Source organism: Dunckerocampus dactyliophorus, chromosome 8 (assembly GCF_027744805.1).
Source record: "Dunckerocampus dactyliophorus isolate RoL2022-P2 chromosome 8, RoL_Ddac_1.1, whole genome shotgun sequence".
Lineage (NCBI taxonomy): Eukaryota > Metazoa > Chordata > Actinopteri > Syngnathiformes > Syngnathidae > Dunckerocampus > Dunckerocampus dactyliophorus.
In genome coordinates, this window is record NC_072826.1 from 27,560,305 (window position 1) to 27,584,816 (window position 24,512).

Here is a 24,512-nt window from a genome sequence, read left to right on the forward strand (position 1 = left end):
GTTTTAGGCATAATAAAATATGTATTAAGCTGAAGAAGGAGTCCTATCGGGCCTTTTTGGCTCATGGGACTCCAAAGGCAGCTGACGGGTACCGGCAGGCCAAGCAATCTGTGGCTCTGGCGGTCGCTGAGGCAAAAACTCTGACATGGGAGTAGTTCGGAGAAGCCATGGAGAATGACTTCTGGACGCTTCAAAGAGATTCTGGACCACTGTCCATCGTCTCAGCAGGGGGAAGCAGTACATGGGCAACACTGTGTATGGTGGGGATGGTGTGCTGCTAACCTGCACTCGAGATGTTGTGGCCCGTGGGGCCTAGTGAGTGGAAGAGATCCGCCCGGATTTCCTTAAAGCCGTTGATGCTGCGGGCGTGTCTTGGCTGACCCGACTCTGCAGCGTCGCATGGACATTGGGGGGCGGTGCCTCTGACCGGGGTGGTGATCCCCGTTTTAAGAAGGGGGGCCGGAGGGTTTGTTCCAACTATCGTGGGATCACACTTCCTTCTAAGAAAGTCCTATTCAGGGGTTCTGGAGAGGAGGATCTGCCGCCAGATAGTTGAATCTCGGATTCAGGAGGAGCAGTGTGGTTTTCGTCCTGGTCATGGATCTGTGGACCAGTTCTGCGCTGTCGGCGGGGTTCTTGAGGGTGCATGGGAGTTTGCCAAACCTGTCTACATGTGTTTTGAGGACTTGGAGAAGGCATTTGACCGCATTTGACCGTACTCCGGGAATATGGGGTACCGGACCACCTAATTCAGACTTTTCATTCCCTGTATGACCGGTATCAGAGCTTGGTTCGCATTGCCGGCAATAAGTCAGACCCGATTCCAGTGAGGGTTGGACTCTGCCAGGGCTGCCCTTTGTCACCGATTCTGTTAATTACTTTTATGGACAGAATTTATAGCCGTTGAGGGGTTCCGGTTTGGTGGCTGCAGGATTGGGTCTCTGCTTTTTGCAGATGATGTGGGCCTGCTGGCTTCATTGAGCAGTGACCTTCAACTTTCACTGGATCGGTTCGCAGCCGATTGTGAAGTGGCTGGGATGAGAATCAGCATCTCCAAGTCCGAGTCTATGGTTCTCGCTCGGAAAAGGGTGAAGTGCCATCTGCGGGTCGGGGATGCGATCCAGCCGCAAGTGGAGGAGTTTAAGTACCTCGGGGTCTTGTTCGCGAGTGAGGGAAGAATGGAAAACGACGTCGACAGGTGGAATGGTGCGGCGTCTGCAGTGATGCGCACCCTGCATCGATCTGTCAAATCTCTCAACTTACCGGTCAATCTCACCTATGGTCATGAGCTTTGGGTAGTGACCAAAAAAACAAGACCGCAGGTACAAACGGCCAAATTTTTCTCCTTAGGGTGGCTGGGCTCTCCCTTAAAGATAAGGTGAGAAGCACTGTAACCCGGGAGAAGCTCGGAGTAGAACCACTGCTCTTGCGGAGCCAGACGAGGTGGCTTGGGCATCTGGTCAGGATGCCTCCCCGGGGAGGTGTTCAGGGCACGTCTGACCGGTAGGAGGCCTTGGGGAAAACCCAGGGCACGTTGGAGAGACTATGTCTCTCAACTGGCCTGGGAATGCCTTGGGATCTGCCGGGAGGAGCTGGATGAAGTATCTGGGGAGAGGGAAGTCTGTGCTACCCTGCTTAAGGTGCTGCCTCACGACCTCTGATAACCGGAAGAAGATGGATGGATGGATATGAAAATATGGTGGAACTAGGGAAGCTCCAGTCAGGGTTTTATGCTGCTGGGGCTGCTGGGTTTTTTGCAGGGTTTTACCAATACAGATCACATGGATTAATTATACATTTTTCAATTTATTTATGAGGAGTGCTATTGGCCAGGGGTGCCGTATAAGGTATCAGGGGGAAAACTCAGGCCAATTCCCAGGTCCCCTGACTGCCAGGGGGCCGGAAAAGTTTGTAATTACTCATTAAATTAGTACCGGTACTGTATTTTGCGGACTAAAGTCCCAATTTTTTCATGGTTTGGCTGATCCTGAAACATGTACTTGTAAGCGACTTGTAAGCGACTTATATATGTTGGTTTTCACACTGATAGCCGCGAGAGGGTGCTCTCGGCTTGTGTGCCAACAGAGACAAAGACAACAGAGGCCCAGTCCACATGAATACGGATATTTTAAAACTGCATATTTTTCTATGCGTTTTGACCTCTCATCCACAACCAAACAAAGGTTTTTGTCCTTAAAAACAGAGCTTTTGGAAAACTGAACGAACAAAGGCGGCATTGTGGGCTTCGGAGGAACGACGCTATACTGCTGCTGCTTTGCTTGCTAAACAGCTACGACAACCCCGCTAACGATAGCAATTTAGGAACTGATCGGACCTCTAGCTGGTGGGACAACTTTCACACGCATATGTCGTTATTTTGGAAAAATGGCGTGGGAATGTTAGCATGGCAAGAAGCTTGTGATTTCGTTTGACTGAGCTGCTTCGTCCGCACATTGAAAGCTTCCCTCATATATGCCTGCCTTGTTCTTCACTATTTCAATAAACAAGGATAATTTGCCAGACACACAATTATTTCAGTAATGATAGCGTCACAGCCGATGGAGTGCTTTCTTGATCGGTAAAATGAAATACACTTCACGCCATTGTAGTGATAATCAACATATTCTACATTTTAATAAAGAACATGTTTCATTTTGTAGCGCTAGCAGTCCACATGTAGCTTCTACTGTATATCGCCATGTTTGTTATCATACGTCTACGGAAATGATGTCATCGGCGCCTCTGATTGGTGAACAGTTAACAGTTTATGGCTGCAGCGCACCCCTTACTTCAGCATGGGCATGACAGAAAGAAAATCTAAAAGAAAATCATATTCTGCAGATTACAATCTGCGAGTAGTGAAATATGCAGCCAAAAACGGTGATCGAGCAGCAGAAAGAAAGTTTGGAGTCAACGAGAAACTTATGAGGGACTGGCGAAAAGTGGAGGATACTCTTACTGGAAGAAAACAAAGCTAATCGCGGCTAAAAGCTTGTGGCCACAGCTGGAGGGACAACGTGCTGCCGAGAGAGGCTTGTCAACAGTGCCGTTATGTCTCCAAGGCCATGAATATTGATTACTTTGCGGGTTGTTTATAGTTATCTGAATAACTATATGTTATGTTAACATACCACCTGTTCAGGTTAGGTTAACAGATGCCTATTTAGCCTGTTCTCAAAATTGAGATTTTATTGTTATTACTGTAACTTGCCTTTCAAGATGAAATGTGTGTTAGTCAATTTAGACAAACATATATTTTATTTACTTTTTCAAGACAAAATATATCACTGGTGAAACTTGAGAGGATGAGACGCCTTCTTTAAGGAGACTTTGGATGTGAGAGTGCATTGTCTGATGGAGCTCTGGCAGGATTTCCAGGTAGCACATAGCTGGGCTCCAAGCGCAAGAGCACCCGGTGAACCCGGTGTCTTCCACTGCTGACAAAGGCTGGTCATCTCGTCCGATGAATTCAATAATTTTTCGGGTTATTTGCTTAGCCTTCTGACTGTCACGCACATACAAGCGTGTGTCCAGCTTTCTGGCCGCCATTTGACTGATGATCACACTGTGAGCCTCAAAGACTCACCATACTCTGTCAAGTGCTTGTTCTTCAAATGTCGTCTTAAATTAAGGCTTTTTAACGTGCTACCCCTGCGAGATATTTTTCATGGCATGTGTTGGTAGTTAAGTTCCACATGGCAGACATGTTTGTTTTGTTTTGGCACGCCTGCGCAGTGTGAAGGGAAGTGGGAGGGGGATCCTACCCAAGACGTTAGAGCAAGACACTACATTGCACGCAGGGATCGCTGTAGGCTGCAACTGTATGAGGCACAAGCGATCGGCTTTTGTGATTGCCGTTGAAAGGCATTTATCGGTATATGCCGATCACCGGTATATGCTTTTTCACGAAAATCGGCCGTTATCGATTGGTGGCTGACTGATCAGAGCATCCCTAGTTATGTAGTTGTAACCTCTGAGAGGCCTTTCTGAGTTTGTGTTTTTGGTTATAGATAGTACTTTGTAAGTTATATTTTGTAAAAAAAAAATAAAAAAAAAACGTCCATACAGAGGAGGCATACTTTAAATGTATTAAAATGATAAGGCATCTTTGAGTAAACTTTGAGTATCATTTCAGTGTCCCGGTTTTCGGTAATCAAAATATGGTCACCCAAGGTGGTCTATGGATACCAGGTCAAAGAGGTCAAAGAGTTCAAGATGGCAGGTGAACAGAAATGCTGGAAGTGTGTTCCATCAACTAGTGTTGTTCAGCACAGAGCCCAACCTGGAAAAGTTCCTGGGAATATTAAAAGCTCTACTCCACTATGATACTTCTATCAGGGAAACTTTGGGGTTAGGAGAGTTTTTTTTTTAACCTGGTTAATTTCTGTGGGCAGTGATTTGTGGATTGATACTGAACTATCAATACTTCAACTCTTCATGCTTTAAAATTAAATCTGAAATCAAAATATCGATACTTCAGTCATTTGCATTAATGTCTCTTCTGTTGTTGCTTAATTTCTTGGTATTTATGTATATGTGTTTATGTTTCTTATGTTCTTATTCTTTCTTGTGTTTTTCTTTCTTTTCCTTGGGAGAATGAACAGAATAAGATTTTCATTGCATGGTATAACTGCTGTTTTACCATGCACATGACAATAAAACTCTCTTGAATCTTGAATCTTGAATTTGAGATAATGTTTGTCTGAAACATTTGTCTTTCCAGCGCCGTCGCTTCTTCTTCGTGGGTGTTCACCGGCTTCTTCTTGGTTGGTGTCATGCAGCCATTTTTGCCGCTCGGCGGGCTGCATCACCGAACATAAGGATCAAAATTTTAATAAATGAACGATTCCAGTGAAATCAATGCTCAATGCCCAACCCTAGTTGTAATGTCAATATACTTACAGGGTTTAACATAAATAAATATAAATATTTTTAATTAATTAATTAATTAATTAAAAAAATTATTGTATTCTTTATGCTCTGATATGCTATGATATGAAATAAAAAATTTTACATTTATCAAAGTATCTGTGTCAAATTGATATTGCCTATATCAGCCAGCATTTTAGTCAGTATCAAATCGGAAACAAAATCAGTGTGTTATCGCACTATACGTGGGAACGTGCAGAGGTTTCTGTGGTGGAAAAATTAGTAATTAATTCTGTTTTGCTTGCAGGCTCTTCCCTACGTGGCCCTGCTCATTTTAATGCTGTTCTTTATATATGCTGTCGTTGGAATGCAGGTACATACACACATCCCCACTGTTTTATTAGGTCACACGCTACAATAAGGTACACAAAATACAGTAGTTACTGAGGAGCTAATGAAGAACTAATGACTAAAGCACATACATTTAGACCAGTTACTGAGGAAGTAATGAGGAACTAATGACTAAAGCACATACATTTAGACCAGTTACTGAGGAACTAATGACTAAAGCACATACATTTAGACCAGTTACTGAGGAACTAATGAGGAACTAATGACTAAAGCACATACATTTAGACCAGTTACTGAGGAACTAATGACTAAAGCACATACATTTAGACCAGTTACTGAGGAACTAATGAGGAACTAATAACTAAAGCACATACATTTAGACCAGTTACTGAGGAACTAATGAAGAACTAATGAGGAACTAATAACTAAAGCACATACATTTAGACCAGTTACTGAGGAACTAATGAGGAACTAATGACTAAAGCACATACATTTAGACCAGTTACTGAGGAACTAATGAGGAACTAATGACTAAAGCACATACATTTAGACCAGTTACTGAGGAACTGATGAGGAACGAATGAGTAGTGATTAGGGTTCGGATAAGGTAGGTTGGTTCCTCATTAACTACTGTAATTTTGTGTACCTTACACCTTAAGTATTACCTTTCATTATACTATATGCAGTGGCACGAGGGATTCCAAGAATCATACAAGTACACCCACACTATGGAACACTTTGAGAAAGGCAAGATTATCCTCACTAGTCTTCTTTTCCCTGCAGATATTCGGGAAAATTGCTTTGGTTGATGGTACCTACATTAACAGAAACAACAACTTCCAGACATTTCCACATGCTGTGCTCCTGTTATTCAGGTCGGTGGTAAAATTCCATGTGAAAGAATATCGAGCAACAGCCATGAAATATATAGTTGCTCAGGGCAGTAAACGTACAAATTCCTGTTAAGACAAATACTTCATTTTAAGCTTAACTCAGTCATGTGCTCCAAAATGAATAAACATCCTATACAACAAACAAGACGTTTCAGGCTTTAGACGTACTTCTCACTTGTACTTAACAATAGTGTTCAGTGGCAGTTGTTTTGGAAATCCCCTGTACCCTGAGAGGGTCCATAAAGAAGAATATGAAAGAGAAGAATGTTAAACAAGGTAATATTTGCCGCCTCGTTGCTCTGGTGGTGTAGTGGTACACGCTGCTGCCTTTCGATTCCCTGCAAGGACCCCAACACCCAACCACTGGAGATGTCCAGTGAGGGTCCCAAGAAGGTGATGACTCAAAGGGTTGTATTAGCAGGGGCATCCGCTGTAAAAAACTAACCCAAACAAATCTGCTATCGACTGGCTGTGGAAGACTACAGCAACACGTTTGCCTCCTCATTGTAGCAAGAAAACCGAGTTGAAGGTGCGTGAACCAGGCAGGTTCCATCCTAACGTAACACAGGATGATCACCACAAGGCAATTGGACACCGTACCAATGTCCCTAGTTCCCTTGACAGCTGGAGAAAGTGTGGCGATCCTCTCCGCGGGACTACAGATGAAAATGAGCAAATATGCTATAACCTGGCTTATTTACAGCCTGTACAGAAGTATCAGACTGTTCATTCGTTTGTTTATTTATTTGATTATGACACTGCATATTAATCAACATATGAGAAACCAAAAAAAATCAGCGTAAATATGCCACAATTAGCCGCAATAATACATTTCATCTGTTGGCCTAAGGCAGGCGCAATAAAACACATACATTTACAAATGACACCACACATAAAACACCATAAAACCATGAAAAGACGATAAAACAAATATACAATACATTCACAGACAACATTATACATGTATAACTTACAAGTCCAGTTACAGTAAACATAAAACAGGTTGTCAGGCAATATAAATAGTCATCAGCTTGGAATGGATATTACCCATGAGCAAAGGACCGGTTTGCCTTTAACCACCGTTTTAGTGTTTTCTTGAAGGCTGGGAAATTGTCACAGTTTCTAACATGAGATGGTTCCATGACTGTGTGCCTCTGATAGAAACAACCATTTGGCTAAATTTAGCCCTACATCGCTGTATATTACTGTCACCCCTGGTTAACAATCTAGTATTGGCTGGATTGTTAGTTTTCTTCTGCATAAGTCCATTCAGAACCTTAAAGACAAGACAGACATCCAAAAACATCTGGTAGTTGTCCAAGTCTAACATATTATACTTTATTATACTACTGTTTTCTATCTAAAAGTTTCAATGTCTTCTTAGAGACTCGATAGGTGAAAATCAGAGCATGCATATGCACTTTTGCTGATTCTAAAGTCAGAAAAGTTAAATTTGATTGCGTTGATGTGCCCTGTCCCGAATAAATAAATACATCAAAGACTCACAAACTTTATATATACACTCCTGATCAAAAAGACCAGTTGAAAAATTGCAAGAATTGATCTTTTGCACTGTCGGATCTTAAGGAGGTTCTAAGTAGTGCTTCAAAATGCACAAAGAAGAAACGGGAGTGAGACAAAAAAAAATTTCAGTAGGCGATTGATTGTAAACAAGAATTAAAGTGAAATAGGCTGTTCATGATCAAAAGTTTAAAACCATTGCTCAAAAAATGCCCTAAACCCCTCCTAAAATAGAAATCAAATGTTGAAAAAAAAGGTTTTGTGCCATTTTTGTTAATCAGCTAAAAAATGGGTTTGGGCATGCTTGATGCCAGTGTTTCCAGGAGGCTAGTGGGAATGTTGCTCCAGGTCGTGAAGATGTCTTCACGAAGGGCATCCACTGTCTGGAACTGATTAGAAAAAAAAATTGTCTCAGTTGGATTAAGATTACACGCAGGATGGCCCCGAAAAGTGAGCTTATTCCTCTGGAAGAAGTCCTTTGTGAAGTGCAGTGTTGTCCTGTTGAAAACGCCAGTCATTACCACACAGACGTTTTGAAGCTCTACTTAGAACCTCCTTAAGATCCAAAAGTGCACAAAAGTGTGCAATTTTTCAATTGGTCTTAACATTTTCATCAGGAGTGTATGTGTATATATGATGCTTGGGTGGTGCAAATTCAACAAGTGTCCTGAAATGTGTTGTTGCTGGCTTTTTCAGTGACTGTTCACTGCTATTTGCAGGTGTGCAACAGGGGAAGCATGGCATGAAGTGATGCTGGCGAGTATGTATGGAAAGAAATGTGACCCCAAGTCAGATTATCTTCCTGGAGACGAGTTTACCTGTGGATCCAACTTTGCAGTCATTTACTTCATCAGTTTCTACATGCTCTGTGCCTTTCTGGTAAGAAAAAGTGAGAATGTGACCACTTTAACTTTATTAAAAAGTCAGTGTACATCTGTCTATGCCCGCTGGAAAAATGCTTAAAAGTCAGTTATTTTGTTATTTATATTATTCTTTTTGATAAAAAAAACATTTTTGCTTTCAACTAAGTTTCTTATCCTTGATACAGTGCTTTCCACAGGACTGCAATCTATTTATGATGGTGGATTGTTTGCCTTTGGTGTCTCGATGACATCATCATCTAATTTGCAGAATTGGCAATAAATGTAATTGTTTTAAAAAGGCTAAAAAAAAAGGACCTCAGGCCACACTTAAGACACACCTGGTTTACATATTTCACCGACAAGACCAAGTGTTACCAAATGACGGAAGATTGTCTCCCTGCTGTCTTCTTAGCAGTCTTGCGATCAAGACTCCCGCTCATCGAAGGCTGGGCAGCGTGCTTCCATGCCCCGCCTTTCACGGCGGTGCTAATGCACACACACCCATCTTGTGGAGGTACGCTCCTGTGCCAAATACTTTGCCTTTCGTGACCGCTTGTATTTGATTTCCAAGTAAATTCATGGCAAAAGAAACGCTTCCTTTTTTTTACTTTTAATGCATACTGAAATTTGGAGCGACGTTACGATGCAAACCTCCAGCTACCAACAGGTGGCGGTGGCTCAAATTGAATAGTGACCCTAACCCACAAATAAATGACGATATGGGAAACACTGTAATAGCTGGCCACACTCTTGAGATATAATCACCATATTGACCCGAATATGAGATAACCCTGAATACGAGACAACCACTTTTTTCAGACGCTTTTTTGGAAAAATTAGTTTTTTAGCAAAAAAGACAAAATAGATATTTTTAAAATCAGGTTTTTGGTGTGTTGAAGTCATTCATCATATTATATTGCTCATATTTCTTAGCTGCTCCTTTGATGACTGCTTCATTGATCACCATTATCTTAAAGGAAAACTGCACATTTTTTGGAATTTTGCCCATCATCCACTATCTTTATGTGAGAGATGAACACACATCTCTGTCTTTTCTGGCCATTGTAAAGCTATAAAAGCAGATAAAAAGAGGCAGCTAAGCATGAACGTAATGGGACGCACCCATTCTGCCTATAAAGCCTTCTGAAAAAAAAATGTTTAAAATGCCAAAAACGCTGCATTTACATAATTAACCAAGCTACGACAACACTGTCATTATTATTAACATCGTTACGCCAAAGAAGTACATTACTGACACCTCGCCACACCACACCGGCTAGCTACTAGCCGGCTAGCGACTAGCTTCACCACACATTTGCTCACAGTGCGTCAGCACCGTGCTCACAATGCCCTTCATGCCACGACCAAAAGCTAACGCCACATATTGGAGCTGCTGCTGTGTTTTTTGGGGTTTTTTTTAGTATGGAAAAATTAACAGTAGGTGTCGCGTTCCTTTCTGTGTTGCTATGTGAAATCAATGCACCCAGGAAGGATGTTCTGGTAATGCTTAAAATGACCAAAGTACACCATACTGTAAGTATGACATGTTATCATGAATGTGCCTGTTACTACATGGTCACAGCATGAATACAAAACCTTGACATAAAGACATAAAACCTTGTTTTTGGAGGTGTTTTAATAGTGGGATTTGTAGATGGTATAGGTGTGCCCAATTATGTGCATTTATGAGCTCCATCCATCCATTTTCTTCTGCTTATCCGAGATCGGATCGTGGGGGCAGCAGCCTAAGCAGGGAAGCCCAGACTTCCCTTTCCCCACCTCTCCTCCCAGTGTTCTGGGTCTTCCCCGAGGCCTCCTACCAGTTGGACGTGCCCTGAACACCTCCCCAGGGAGGCGTCCGGGAGGCATCCTGACCAGGTTACCTGAGCCACCTCATTTGGCTGCTCTCAATGCGGAGGAGCAGCGGTTCTCCTCCGAGTTTCTCCCAGATGACAGTGCTTCCTGCATTAATGAGCTGCCTCTTTTTTTATCTGTTTTTATATCTTCAGAATGCACGGAAAAGAGAAAGACATGAATAAATATGTGGGGGGAAAAAAGACAAAGTCTACGCAGTAAAAACCATATCCATGATTTCAAGACATGATTGGGCAACTTATGTGACAAAACTCAGATATTCCAAAACAAAATGTTGTCTGCCGTGATGATCATGTTTGTCATTTTTGCAGCCACAGACTGTCCAAATAGCTTCTAAAATATACTTTGCACCATTGTGCACCTCTATGAAGCCAAGAATACTACTGAAGACATGGACCGGCATTGAAATTACAGTCAATGCATTTCTGCATGCAGAAATGACAAATACATAAGAGAAAAATGCTTTGAAAGCGCTGTCCCTCTGTTAGAGTGTTGTGTGGATATGCGCAGTTGGTTTGCATGGATTAACCTCAATGCCCCAATTGTAAGACCACCCATCTATTTCACACTGTTTTCAAGGGAAACAAATATTTTCTTTATATCTTACATTTAAGTCAATATGCTACATACCGACCTGTCTCTGAAGGTACACTAACATCATGTAGAAAAAGCATCAGTCTCATTTAATTTGAAAATCTGTACTATTACGCCCAAGGCATGGTAAAATACTATAAAAAATTTAAAAAAAAATAAAAAAAACCCACTACAACACACAGCAGTACAAAGGTTATTTAGACACTTCAATGACTTGAATGGCTATGTTGTTCCTATCACCAACAGATTATCAACTTGTTTGTGGCTGTCATTATGGATAACTTTGACTATCTGACACGCGATTGGTCCATCCTTGGCCCACAGCACTTGGATGAGTTCAAGAAAATCTGGGCAGAATATGACCCTGAAGCCACGTACGTATTTGTGTTTGTACTGACTGAGTATGTGACTTTATTTGTCCCTGCTGATAGTCTGCTGATCTTTGTTCATGCATAAGCACAAGTCTCTACCAGTTGACAGAATTATAAATTCACCAACAAATTAAATCCTGCTTCACAATACTTCACAATAATGTTACTTGTTCGACACCACAAGTCTCAGTCTTTGGTGGCGTCATTACCTTGTGTATCTGTGGTTGGTGATAAAATATTATTGCTGTAGTTAAACTGAAGTTGTAAACCCATAATTCTGCCAAAAATGTTGAAATAATGCCGCTCTAAATCTGTGCGTTTTAGATTTGTTTGTTGGTTGTTTTTTTGTAAACACTTGAGGTCATGTGGGACTTCAAAGTTTTTAAAAGACCTGAGTTCAGTGATCATCAGTGATTGAGGTATAACCTGGGGCTTAATCTTCATCAGTGTGTCCATCTATTTTCTATGCCGCTTAGCCTCACTCGGGTTGCGGGTATGCTGGAGCCTATCCCAGCTGACTTTGGGTGAGAGGCAGGGCACATATAGACAAACATGTAGACAAACAACCATTCACACTCACATTCATACCTATGTACAATTTAAAGTCACCAATTAACCTAACATGCATGTTTTTAGAATGTGGGAGTATAACGGAGTCCCCGGAGAAAACCCACACATGCACAGGTTGATGCTCAGTGATGCTCAAATGGAGATTCAGATCCAGATCTTCCCGATCTTCTGACTGTGTGGCCAACATGCTAACCACTAGGCCACCGTGCGGCCCTTCAAGCAAATCATTTCACAAAATTAATTGTGACCAACATGACGAATAAAGCTTTGCAAAAACACCCAATGAAGTGAAATGAAAACAGGGTGTTAGAAAAATAAATATTGATTACTTTGTCACACTTTTCTGAGTCTGGCGACTTCAACGACGTGGATGTTTGCCATCACAGGTCTTGTCAACTTTGACAAATACAGCAGTTCAAGCACAAACACTAAAAAAACACAAATAAATAATAATAATAAGGCTAATAAATTCCTACACAGGCCTTTACTGCCACCGCATTGAGCGCTCGCTCACTTCCGCCTGTCACATTGACCCAAGCCCCCAAATAGCTGTCCTCGGCGTAACCCAAATTTTAGCTCATAGTCAAAGCTATTAGCCAGCCGAGAGACGGCTCGTATATGAAAAACCCTCATTAGTTGGGACGCTTGTATTATCAAGAAAACCATGGGAGTTGCTAGATATCAGCTCTTAAATTAAACTCTTATTAGCTATATTTCTTATCATCATTATATTTGTCCAAACAAATGTACCTTTAGTTGTACCAGGCATTAAAATGCACAATAAACTGAAGAAACAATGGTGGTCTAATCATTTTTTCCATGGCTGTACATGCACACCAAGGACAGACGTCAGCATGACGGCGTGCATAAAATGGAGCTGTGAACACAAGTGTAAAGTTTACAATGTTACTGCACATTTGAATCCATTATAATCCATTGTAATTTAATTGATTATCATGTGTACTTGCATATTTGTTTATTCCCAGGGGGCGCATTAAGCACCTTGATGTAGTGACACTCCTACGGCGAATACCTCCTCCTCTGGGTTTTGGCAAGTTTTGTCCTCATCGTATTGCCTGCAAGGTATGAGCACTGACCAAGCAAACAGTGTAGTCACATGGAAATTCCGCGTTCAATCAAGTCTTTGATTTCTCTGAATAGTGAGATTTTACTTGCTTCATTGTGGGCTAAATGTACATTCTGTTTATTAAAAAAAAAAAAACACATCCGCACACGCATTTTTAAAGCGATGATCGTTTTATACTCATAAGTCAAAAGAAGTCAAAGCTTGATCTGGACTCTTTAGGCTATCATTAGTATTGCTTGTGTACTGTAGTATAAACCTCAGCTCTGATCTATTAATGAAGCAAAAATCATACACATTTGGGAATGCTCCACCTGGAGTACACTGTTCCCTTGCTGCATCGCGGTTCACCTTTCGCAGATTCGCTGATTTTTTGAAAGTGACATTTTTTTCACATTTTTTTTTAACAGTGTATGAACGCGCATTGTGTTCTGCGGCCTTGTGGTGTATTAGAGTGATCTATCTGTGCTCTGTCGCATGTGTCTGTTATTGTTTTTACTACTGCTACCAGTAGAGGGTGTATACTCATGGGAGAGTTGCATGCGTGTCCAGACGTGTCCAGTTTGTTTCAGTAAATATAGAGCCACAACAGTCCTGATTGGCTAAGGGAGAACCCGCCCATTGTGTTCTGCGTTCTGATTGGCTGTAGACCATTGTCAATCAATCTCCTTACAGGACTTTCTGTTTCCTGTTGTGTGATTGCTAGCTGCTAGCGATCATACATGCTGAATGAAGGCAGAAGTTATTTTTGGGCGCCTGGAATGTTGTAAATGAATCTTCGGTTCACGGAGGACCATGAGGAGGAATATGTTTTAACAAGGATACAAAAACGCTACAGCCACGACAAGCCACGATCAGAGGAGTGAAAGTCACTTCATTTTTCTGTCCAATCTCATAACTTGATCATTAAAATTCACGGAATTTGAGTTTTGAGAGAGAAATGTGATCAAATGTTAATGCCTGTCAGAGAAAAGTGTATAAAGTGTATGGTGAGGTGTTTCACAGCCTTAAAACATTTATAATAATTGTACAAAAATATAGTTGGTTACTTTGAGGATTTCACTTATTGCGGCCTATTTTGGGAACCCACCCCCCACGATAATTAATTAATTCATTTTTGAAAAAACACGCAAGAGTGAGGGAGCGATGTTCGAACTGTGATGTAGAGAGGGACGACTATACTGACCAAATATATCTGGATCTAGCTTGAGATAAAGTTTGCTTAATAAAATCTGGTTTTCCTAATATTTTCATCATTTTAGCACAAGCCATATAATACATGGGGAATGTATTATTAAAAAATGTATCCAAGGTCCACTTGGAAAAGTTAGCAATAGAAAAAACTTTGGCACAACAGAAATAAAGACAAGCACTTGACAACTCCAAAAATGTGTTAAAAGACAGGAAGAACACTGCTCAGGGACGCCGACAAGGGGCCTCCATCCACTCGAGCTGCAAGAATTTCTGACTAATGCTGCTTGTGTCGTGCATGTGACACAAACACACGCTTCTCTCTGTCTCGATCACCCTGTTCTTTGCAAGAGGAAAGGGTTGTCTTCTAAATCAAGCACACAAACAAATGAATCTACATGCCTTTTGGCAATAATCATAGAAGGTGCAAAAGCAGCACTGCAATTCAGCCAAAGTGCACCATAACAGTTAAGGAGTTTTGCAAGGTGGTGAACTCAGGGAAGGGCTGTGAGATATTATCAGACAATAATAAATTCTAATGAATGGTCAATATTGAAAAATATTGAATTGAGAGAAATACATTTTAAAAAAGCTCAAATGAAACATGAAAAGTCATTAGAAAAAAAGATCTGAAGCTGTTTTTATGTTGATTTTCTTTCTCTGTTTTGCTGCAGAGGCTAGTCTCCATGAACATGCCCCTCAACAGTGACGGAACAGTCACCTTCAATGCGACACTGTTTGCCCTTGTTAGAACGGCACTGAAAATAAAGACAGAAGGTTTGTGCTTTTGGATTTTGTCAGCAGTTTATAATAGACATGTTTAATGAGAATATAAACTGCCTGACCAACTCTCCTCTCCTCTCCTCTCCTCTCCTCTCCTCTCCTCTCCTCTCGTCTCCTCTCCTCTCCTCTCCTCTCCTCTCCTCTCCTCTCCTCTCCTCTCCTCTCCTCACTCCTCTCAACTTTTCCACTCCCTCACAGTCACAAAGGTCCGTTTAGGTACCGAAACATGGTACTGTTTGATTTTGTGTGAATCGGTACTCAGCAGTAGTAGTAGTAAGTGGACAGAATTCGGTCAGTACCTATAAAAGTACTGAATTCGATACCCATTCCTATGAAAGACACATCCTGCTGTTGCAGAAAAGACCGGTTTCAGAAAAGACAAATGATTGGCATGCATCAAGCATGAGAAAACATCTAAGGATGTTGCTGAAACTACAAAAATCAGGGTAACAACTGTCCAACGCATCATTAAACAGTGGAAGGACAGTGGGGACACTATGCACAGGGGTCAAGATGATCTTGGCGAAAATGAATGTACTCTGGACAGAAATACATGTTGTGACAATGGAGAAGCTTGTGGAAACGATGCCACAGCAAATACGTAATCACACTTAAGGCAGTACAACTAAACATTTGTGTGTGACCTTCTCTTTGGCCCCGCAGGGTATCATTTTGTTGATATGGTACAAACTCTATTCCCGGCAATGACATGCTGGTTAATGCTGAAAGGTAGCCGTTTCAAAGTACAAAGAGACTGATTGAAATAGCTAACCATATCTGCATGCATTCTTGCTGACTGTATACTCCATCCATCCATCGACCAATCTTCTATGCCGCTTATCCTTACGAGCGTCGCGGGTATCCTGGAGCCTATCCCAGCTGACTTGGAGCGAGAGAGAAGCAAGACAGTTGAAACTTGCAGACATGTGCAAGTTGATGTAAATGCTATAAATAATTAATAATTGTTACTATTAATCTTTTTTTATCAGGGAATTTTGAACAAGCCAATGAGGAGCTTAGAGCGATTATTAAGAAGATCTGGAAGCGAACTAGTATGAAACTACTGGACCAAGTCATCCCACCCATTGGAGGTCAGTATGGGGGGCTGGGGAGCGGGGGGTGGGGTGCATAATAGAGAAGTGTGATGTTAAGTGTTAATACAGTGGAAACAAGACAAATCTATCCATTACAATGATGAACTGCGATCAAGGAATCATTATGTGAGACACGAACACATATGTTTTCTCTTTTGTGTGTGTGTTGTAAAGACATAAAAACTGCTAAAAGAGGCAGGTAATTAATGCACCTAATGTGACACACCTAACCCGCTTATAAAGCCCGATTCAAAAACGGACAAAACAAAAACACTTCCAAAAACTTTCAACAACTTTTAGCATTTTTATATATACAGTATGTTGTAACCATGTAGCAACAGGTACATTCGTGATAACATGTAACACTTACAGTATTTTGCCATATTTTGGTCATTTTAAGAATTAGCAAAACTGCTTTCTTGGGCACATTGATTTCACACAGCAACACAGAAAGGAAAGCTTAACTTTTCCAAAGTCAAAAACCACAGCAGCAGTGGCGGCAGCTCCAATATGTAGCGTTACCTTTCGGTAGTGGCCTGAGGCGTTGTGAGCGTGGCACTGACACGCCAGTGTGTGGTGAAGCTAGTCGCTAGCCGGCTAGTAGCTAGCTGGTGTGGTGTGACAAGGTGTCACTACGCCAGTAACGTAGTTTTTTGGCATAACAATGTTAATGACAATAATAATAACAATGTCGCTGTAGCTTGGTTAATATGCAGGTCACATTATGTAAATGGAGGGTTGTTGCTGCTTTTTGAAGATTTTTTTCAGAAGGCGGAATAAGTGCTTCCCATTATGTGCTTTCTTAGCTGCTTCTTTTTTTAAATCTGTTTTTACATCTTTAGAACGAAGACTTGTTCATGTCTCATAAGGATTGTGGATGATGGGCAAAATTCCAAAAAAGTGCAGTTTTCCTTTAAGTGTTCATAGAGTGGAAAAAAGTTGAAGATCCCTGACAGATTTGCAATAAAGAGGGGAACGTAATGTTTTGGAAGTGCTCTGGGGTCTCATCTATAAAAATGTGCATGGAATTCTGACTAAAAGTTTTCGTACGCCAGAAACCCAAAATGTGCGTATGGACAAAAATAATCAGAGTTAAAGAAGTGACATATGCACTTTGGGTGTCACAGGATCTCGTGTCACAAGATCTCGCAAGATTAAAACGTGACAAGATTTCTCGTTCTAAAAAATGAATGGGCACTAGGCCTGGGACGATAATTAATTAATTAATTAATCATAACACGTCTCCTGCCTCCAAACAGGCAGGAAGAGCGTTCACTCTGTGCATTGTTTTTTAAAAATATTGTTTCATTGTACTTTTTTAAAAGTAATGTAAAAATCTCATCTTGTCTGTTTCTCGTAGACCCAATGTTGTGTATTGTCTTGTCTGGTGTCGCAAGCGTAAGGGTCCAGTGCATTGTGCTTTGGGTGGCGATCGAGGGCGGGCGCCTGGGCGACCTGGTCTTCGGCGAAAATCTGGTTCTTTGTAAATGGAATGTCACTTCACTGGTGGGGAAGGAGCCCGAACTTGTGAGAGAGGTTGAGACATTCTGACTAGATAATGTTGGGCTCACCTCGACCCACAGTTTGGGAACCAAACTCCTCGAGAGGGGCTGGACCTTGTTCTCCTCTGGAGTTGCTGCAGCGGAGAGGCGGCGAGCTGGTGTGGGCTTATTAATAGCTCCCCGGCTCGATGCCTCAGTGTTGGAGTCATCCCTGGTTAACGAGAGGGTCATTTCCCTACGCCTTCGGGTTGGGGAAAGGGTCCTGACTGTCGTTTGTGCGTACGCGCCAAACGGGAGTTCAGAGTACCCAGCCTTCTTGCAGTCCATCAGAGGGGTGCTGGAAAGCACCCCAACTGGTGACTCTGTCGTTTTACTGGGAGACTTCAACGCCCATGTGGGCAATGACAGTGTGACCTGTGTGATTGGGAGGAACGGCTTCCCCGATCTAAACGGTGCGGTGCGGTTCGGTGCGGTGTGATGTTGTTGGACTACTGTGTGAACCTCAGTTTGTACATCACAAACACCATGTTCCAACATAAGGATGTCCGTAAGTGCACATGGCAGCAGGACACCCTAGGCTGCAGGTCTATGATCAACTATGTAGTCGTATCAACTGATCACCACCTGGTCATGAGTTGGATTAGATGGCGGGGGAGGATGCCGACAGACCTGGGAGACCCAAACATGTAATGAGGGTGTGCTGGGAACATTTGAGGTCTCTTCAACATTGCGTGGAAGCCAGGAACAGTACCTCTCGATTGGGAGACCGGGGTGGTGATCCCCCTTTTCAAGAAGGGTGACCGGAGGGTGTGTTCCAACTATAGGGGATCACACTCCTCAGCCTCCCTGGGAAAATCTATTCCATGGTGCTGGAGAGAAGGGTACGACCGTTAGTCGGACCTCAGCTACAGGAGGTGCAATGTGGTTTTCGTCCTGCTCGCGGAGCACTGGACCAGCTCTACACCCTTGCAAGGGTACTGGAGGGTACTTGAGAGTTTGCCAAACCAGTCTACATGTGCTTTGTGGACTTGGAAAAGGCATTCACGGTGTCGGGATTGGTGGTGTGCTACTACGTGCCATTCGGTCCTTGTACAACCAGAGCAGGAGCCTGGTTCGCATTGCCAGCAGTAAGCCTGTTTTCGGTGAACGTTGGCCTCCGCCAAGGCTGCCCTTTGTCTCCGATTCTGTTAATAATTTTCATGGACAGAATTTCTAGGCGCAGCCATGGCGTCGAGGGAGTCCAGTTCGGTGGCCTTAGGATCTTGTCTCTGCTATTTTCAGATGCCTCAGCCTCATCGGGCTGTGACCTTCAGCGTTTACTGGGGCGGTTTGTTGAGTGTGAAGCTTCTGGAATGAGACTCAGCACGTCCAAATTCGAGGCCATGGTTCTGATTTGGAAAAGGGTGGATTGATCCCTGCGAGTTGGGAATGAGGTCCTGCCCCAGGTGGAGGAGTTCAAGTATCTCGAGGTCTTGTTCACGAGCGAGGGAAGGTTGGAGTGTGAGGTCGATAGTAATGCGGTTGCTTTACCAGACCGTCATGGTGAAGAGATAGCTGAGCCGGAAGGCTAAGCTCTCAATTTACCAATTGATCTACGTTCCCACCCCCAACTATGGTCATGAGCTTTGGGTTGTGACTGAAAAAACGAGATCGTGGCTACAAGCGGCTGAAATGAGTTTCCTCCGTAGGGTAGCTTGACTCACCCTAAGACATAGGGTGAGGAGCTCAGAGTAGAGGTGCTGCTCCTTCACATCGAGAGGAGCCATTTGAGGTGGCTCGGGCATCAAGTCCGGATGCCTCCTGGACGCCTCCCTGGTGAGGTGTTCCAGGCATGTTCCGGGAGAAGGCCCAGGGGCAGACCTATGACACGCTGGAGGGATTATGTCTCACAGCTGGCCTGGGAACGCCTTGACATCCTCCCGGTGGAGCTGGAGGAGGTGGCCGGGTACCGGGAAGTCTGGGCTTCCCTATTGAGACTGCTGCCCCCCCCGACCCGGACCCGAATAAGCCAAGGAAAATGGACGGATGGATGCAAACAGGCACATGGCCCTGACACTGTCCACACAAATTAAGGCTGCAATAAGACAAATAAATGTTACTATTTACTTGCTATATCTTGACATGTGCAACCAAGAAATGTCTATTATTTGTATTATTTTTTGATCAACTGTCCAAAGAAAAGTGAACAACAGAGCACGGAGGACATATTAGCTGTGTGTCTTGTAAATATAAACACCATAGAATGTTTTAATTGACAACTTGATGTTTGTTATAATTAACATTAATGGAATACATAATATTCTTATGATTATAAAATAAAGTTATGAATTATTGAAGCGCTGCGTTGTGTTTTTAGTGTGTCTTTTAGTGTGGATACTACACTGGTGCGTAATGGTGTTTATGATACTTGAGGATTGATACCACAGCTATCAATCTATTTACAGTCACCATATGTTGACCAGCAGATGCAATGTAGGATATTATATTTGAATTGACAAATGACATCCATCAGTGTCAGTGTTTTTAAATGTTTTTAAGTCAATAACGGCGTGATGATAAACATTTATTGGCTTCTATTGCATGTTTATTGCTAACATATGACTTCACTTCACCACTTAATGTGTTCGTCGCCTTTTTGCCACGGCTCCAGCTACAAAGGTGGCGGACTGGTGCGCACATTCTCACGTCAGTTTGGGTTTTTGTACATCACATACTTAGCATGGAAAACACCATTCGCAACTTTTTGGCCCTGTTTTGTGCGTATGCAAGCTTTATAGATGAGACCCCTGGTCTGTCTGTATATTCTTTTAACGCTGATTAATGTGAGTTCTATGTTGCATCTTGCAGGCTTGTTAACAATATGAAAAATCAGGTTCTGCATCGATGACCTTTTAGGTTCAAGACTGGTGCTGGTTATTGGTATTTATATCATCTCTTAGGAATAAAACATTTATAACTGCCCTTTTTCTGTCTTATTTTCCTCTGTTATATCAGATGATGAAGTGACAGTCGGAAAATTCTATGCAACATTCTTAATCCAGGATTACTTTCGAAAAATGAAGAAAAGACAGGAGGAATACTATGGTTGCAGGCCCACGAAGAAAAATGCCACAAATGAAATACAGGCAAGCAGTTTAATACATTCATGCATACTATTTTGCACCTTTTTGTGTTGTTTTAAACTGCAACAGTATCACTAATTATTATTCAACTATTTTTCAACAGTTGCCTCTTTTATTGCGGGTGGGTTCCCGAAATAGCCCGCAATAAGTGAAATCTGCAAAGTAGCCAACTATATTTTTGTACCATTAATATACTATATGTTTTAAGGCTGTAAAACCCTTCACCATACACTTTATACACTTTTCTCAGACAGACATTAACATTTTATTACATTTCTCTCTTGTATAACACAAAGTTAAAATTTTGTTTCAATTTTAATTATTTTAAAGATCAACTTACAAGACTGGACACAAGAAATTAAGTGACTTCTCTGATCGTGGCTTGTCCTGGCACCGTTTTTGTATCGTTAAAACATATTCCTTCTTGTCGTCCTCCATGAACCGAAGATTCATTTACAGTATTCCAGGCCGCCTAGAGTAACTTCTGCCTTCATTCAGCATGTACAACAGGAAACAGGCAGTCCGGCATGAAGAAGATTGATTGACAATGGTCTACAGCCAATCAGAACGCAGAACACAATGGCCGCGTTCTCCCTTAGCCAATCAGGAGTGTTGTTGCTTTCTATTTACTGAGACAAACTGGACAGTCTTCAACTCTCACATGAGTATACAACACCCTCTACTGGTAGCAGTAATAAATACAACAACAGACACATGCAACAGAGAACCGATAGACCACTCTAATACAACACAAGGACGCAGTACACAATGTGCGATCATACCCTGTTTTTAAAAAAAAAGTAAAGCAAAAGAGCTAATCCGTGAAAGCTAAACCGCTATGTAGCGAGGGAACACTGTAACTAAACTAAGTCTGTACCTCGCCTTGGGTACAAAAGGAACACTACTCAGTGCTCTTGTTGTGTAGTTTAACTGCTGATGTCATTAAGCACTTGCAGCAATTTCACCACTTTCATAACAGCTGAAGAAATTTTAGTGGTCTGACTGTTCATTCAGTCAATTTCTAAAAGCAGGCTCTGGAAAAGGAGTCAAACCACAACTTAAAAACCCCAGAATCGCAACTATGACCTATGGCTGGATTTACACGACATGGTTCAAGTGACCGATGGCTTGACTCTGATGGTGGGGACGGATGCCGGCTTGCAGCTTCAAATGTATTGTGAGGATCTGCTGTGAGGGTCAGGAGTTTCAACTCCCACCTCTGTCAGAACTTTGACTATGTTCCCTGGAGGTGAGGCACATGGAGTCCGAGTGGGCCATGTTCCAATCCTCTATTGTTGAGCCACTTGACCGGAGCTGTGGCTGTAAGGTCATCAGTGCCTGTTGTGGCGGAAACACCAGAACCCAATGGTCAACGCCTTCTGTCAAAGACAAAAAGTTCTGTCGGGTCTTTTTGGCCTGTGGGACCCGGGGGCAGCTGATAGTTACTAGAAGTCCAAGCGGAATGCGGCTTTAGCAGACGCTGAGGCAGGCATTAGGGTTGAGCATTGTTTTAATTTGAACGATTCCGGTTCCGATTCTGATTCCTCGTTTCAATTACGGTTCCTAACAATTCTCAATTTCAATGCTTTTAAGAGGCAGGTCATATAAGTTTGAATGGTTTAAATGAAGGGGCTAACCAGAGTTGTTCTTCTTATTTTGTCAACACAAGTAAATAGGATGTAGCCCAAAGCGCTCCTATTTTGAAGATCAGGAGTGTGTTGTGTGAGTTGAGAAAGTCCCTTGACTGTTGCTAACAGAGTCTTACTGTGCAAATGAATAAATTTGCCCAGCCGTAGCGTAGCTCCCGTCCTTTATTTACACCAAACTTCCAGATCAGCTAGCTTCCCGAAACCCTTGGTTACATTAGAATGAGACAGATGTCATTTATTGTTTGACTTCCCTGATTCTGACTGCTTAGAGGAAGTCCGGAATAGCACATCAACGACTAGGTACTGACATTGTAGGTCAATTGGGCTTCTTCAATCCTACCAATACACCTTCGAATGAGGAACTGGAGTATGGGGACTCGGCGATGGACTCTCCTGTCTTAAAGGCTGAGGTTAGAAATTGGGGACACTACCTCTGATAGGGTTGTGCTCTAACTATAAGTGGTTCACACTCCTCAGTCTCCGTGGTAAAGTCTTCTCGGGGGTCGTGGAGAGGAAGTTCTGTTGGCTAGTTGAACCTCAGTTTCAGGAGGAACAATGTGCTTTTCGTTGTGGCCATGGAACACTGGACCAGCTCCGCACCCTCGGCAGGTTCCTGGAGGGTGCATGGGAGTTTGCCTAACCAATCTACATGTGCCTTGTGGACATTCGTCCCCATCCCTCTGGGAGTTCTGTGGGGGGTGTCCTGGTATTTCAGGGTACCCAACCCCCTGATACAGGCCATTCGGACCCTACAACCATTCAGTCCAACCAACGGAAGTCAAATTTGTTTCTAGTGAAGTTGAAGACTGCACCAATGATGCTCTTTGTCATCCATTTTGTTCCTGAGCTTTATGGACAGAATTTGAGGGAAGAATGGAGCAAGAGATTTAATAATAATAACACAAAAACTATTGCGTCCATGTTCCATCTTTCACCCCGTACAGTCGGTCATTGGTGTTAAGTCAAATTTTGTGTTGTTCGGAACCCATATTTGAGCTCAGTGTGCATGCACAAGAATATGTAACCATCATATGAGTCACAACATCTTTAACACTCGACAAACGTGGCATCCGCACATGCGTTCAAGAAATTGTTATGATTTTCCAAATAATTTCTCATTTTTCATTTAGACTTAATTTTCAAGTGAAAACGGTAAATAAACACTATGTGTGCCATACTGTCAATGTTTCTAAAGCAGACTCGTGTGTGTATATACAATATTACCTCAAAGCAAGCTCACTTGCTTTCGTTTTTCTTAAATTGCCATCTAACTACAGTCAGTGAAATGACAATTAAACCAAAACGTGCACACTCATGCCCTAATATGACAGTTTGGTCTCTCAGGCAGGACTTAGGAATATTGAGGAGGAGGCTGCTCCAGAGCTGCATCGATCCATCTCTGGAGATCTCCTGAATGAGGACGAGATAGACAGAGTTACTGATGATGCTGTGGAGGAAATCTTCAGGGTAAGAGTCGGTGGGATTAAGGATAAGTGAATAGAGCGAATTAATGTCAATGTAATCATTAAAAATGTCATCATTTAAAATTCATTTACGTAAGTAGTCACATACGTTTGATGGTATGTAACTTTTTGAAAACAGAGGCAAGGAAGTCTTTTTGGAAACCACTCTGATCCTTTTGCCACGGAGAGTGACATGGCCAGTGGCAACCAGGCTACGAGTCAGCGCCCACTGCAGAGGGCAGAAGGAATCATGAGCAACAGCACCAAGGGTTTGTGCATTAATGTTTGTCATGTGTGTGTTAACATTTTGCAGCAGAGTGAGAAGAAAAATAAACATTGTGGATGGTTTTTTTTTATTACATTCCCCACAGGCTAACCGATGAATCAGTGTTTTGAGTATCAACTCAGACTGACTGACTAAACTCCAGGCTATATTGCTAATATTGCAGTGGGTCTCTTTGTCTGCTTAGGTGCCAGCGACCCATGTGCTCCAATAACAGCTTACTTCTTGTCATTTTTGGTTTGGTTAAAATGAACAATGGAGCAGTTGCTCTCCTGGTGCAGTCCGTTTGGTCAAGTGTGAACGCTGTCATGTGGTCACTGGTGCGCACCAAAAAAGCGGACCCACCTCAGCTCACACCATCGTATGTTTTTTTTATGACTTGTTCCTAACTCACATCTCGTTGTGGCGTGAATCAGTGAAACGTGAGCTTTCGT

At 42.4% G+C, this 24,512-nt stretch overlaps 1 protein-coding gene across 1 annotated transcript in view; it reads left to right on the forward strand.

The window, feature by feature from the left end:
- Positions 1-24,216, forward strand: part of LOC129186413 (dihydropyridine-sensitive L-type skeletal muscle calcium channel subunit alpha-1-like) — a 61,020-nt gene extending 36,804 nt beyond the window's left edge. The window contains exons 32-41 of the mRNA XM_054784672.1: positions 5,177-5,242; positions 6,004-6,095; positions 8,354-8,513; positions 11,213-11,340; positions 12,894-12,990; positions 14,857-14,959; positions 15,955-16,056; positions 20,556-20,686; positions 23,677-23,799; positions 23,935-24,216. Of these exons, the coding sequence (XP_054640647.1) occupies positions 5,177-5,242; positions 6,004-6,095; positions 8,354-8,513; positions 11,213-11,340; positions 12,894-12,990; positions 14,857-14,959; positions 15,955-16,056; positions 20,556-20,686; positions 23,677-23,799; positions 23,935-24,171 (1,239 nt within the window). The 3' untranslated portion in view covers positions 24,172-24,216. The remainder of the gene's footprint in view (positions 1-5,176; positions 5,243-6,003; positions 6,096-8,353; positions 8,514-11,212; positions 11,341-12,893; positions 12,991-14,856; positions 14,960-15,954; positions 16,057-20,555; positions 20,687-23,676; positions 23,800-23,934) is intronic.
- Positions 24,217-24,512: the final 296 nt, after the last annotated feature.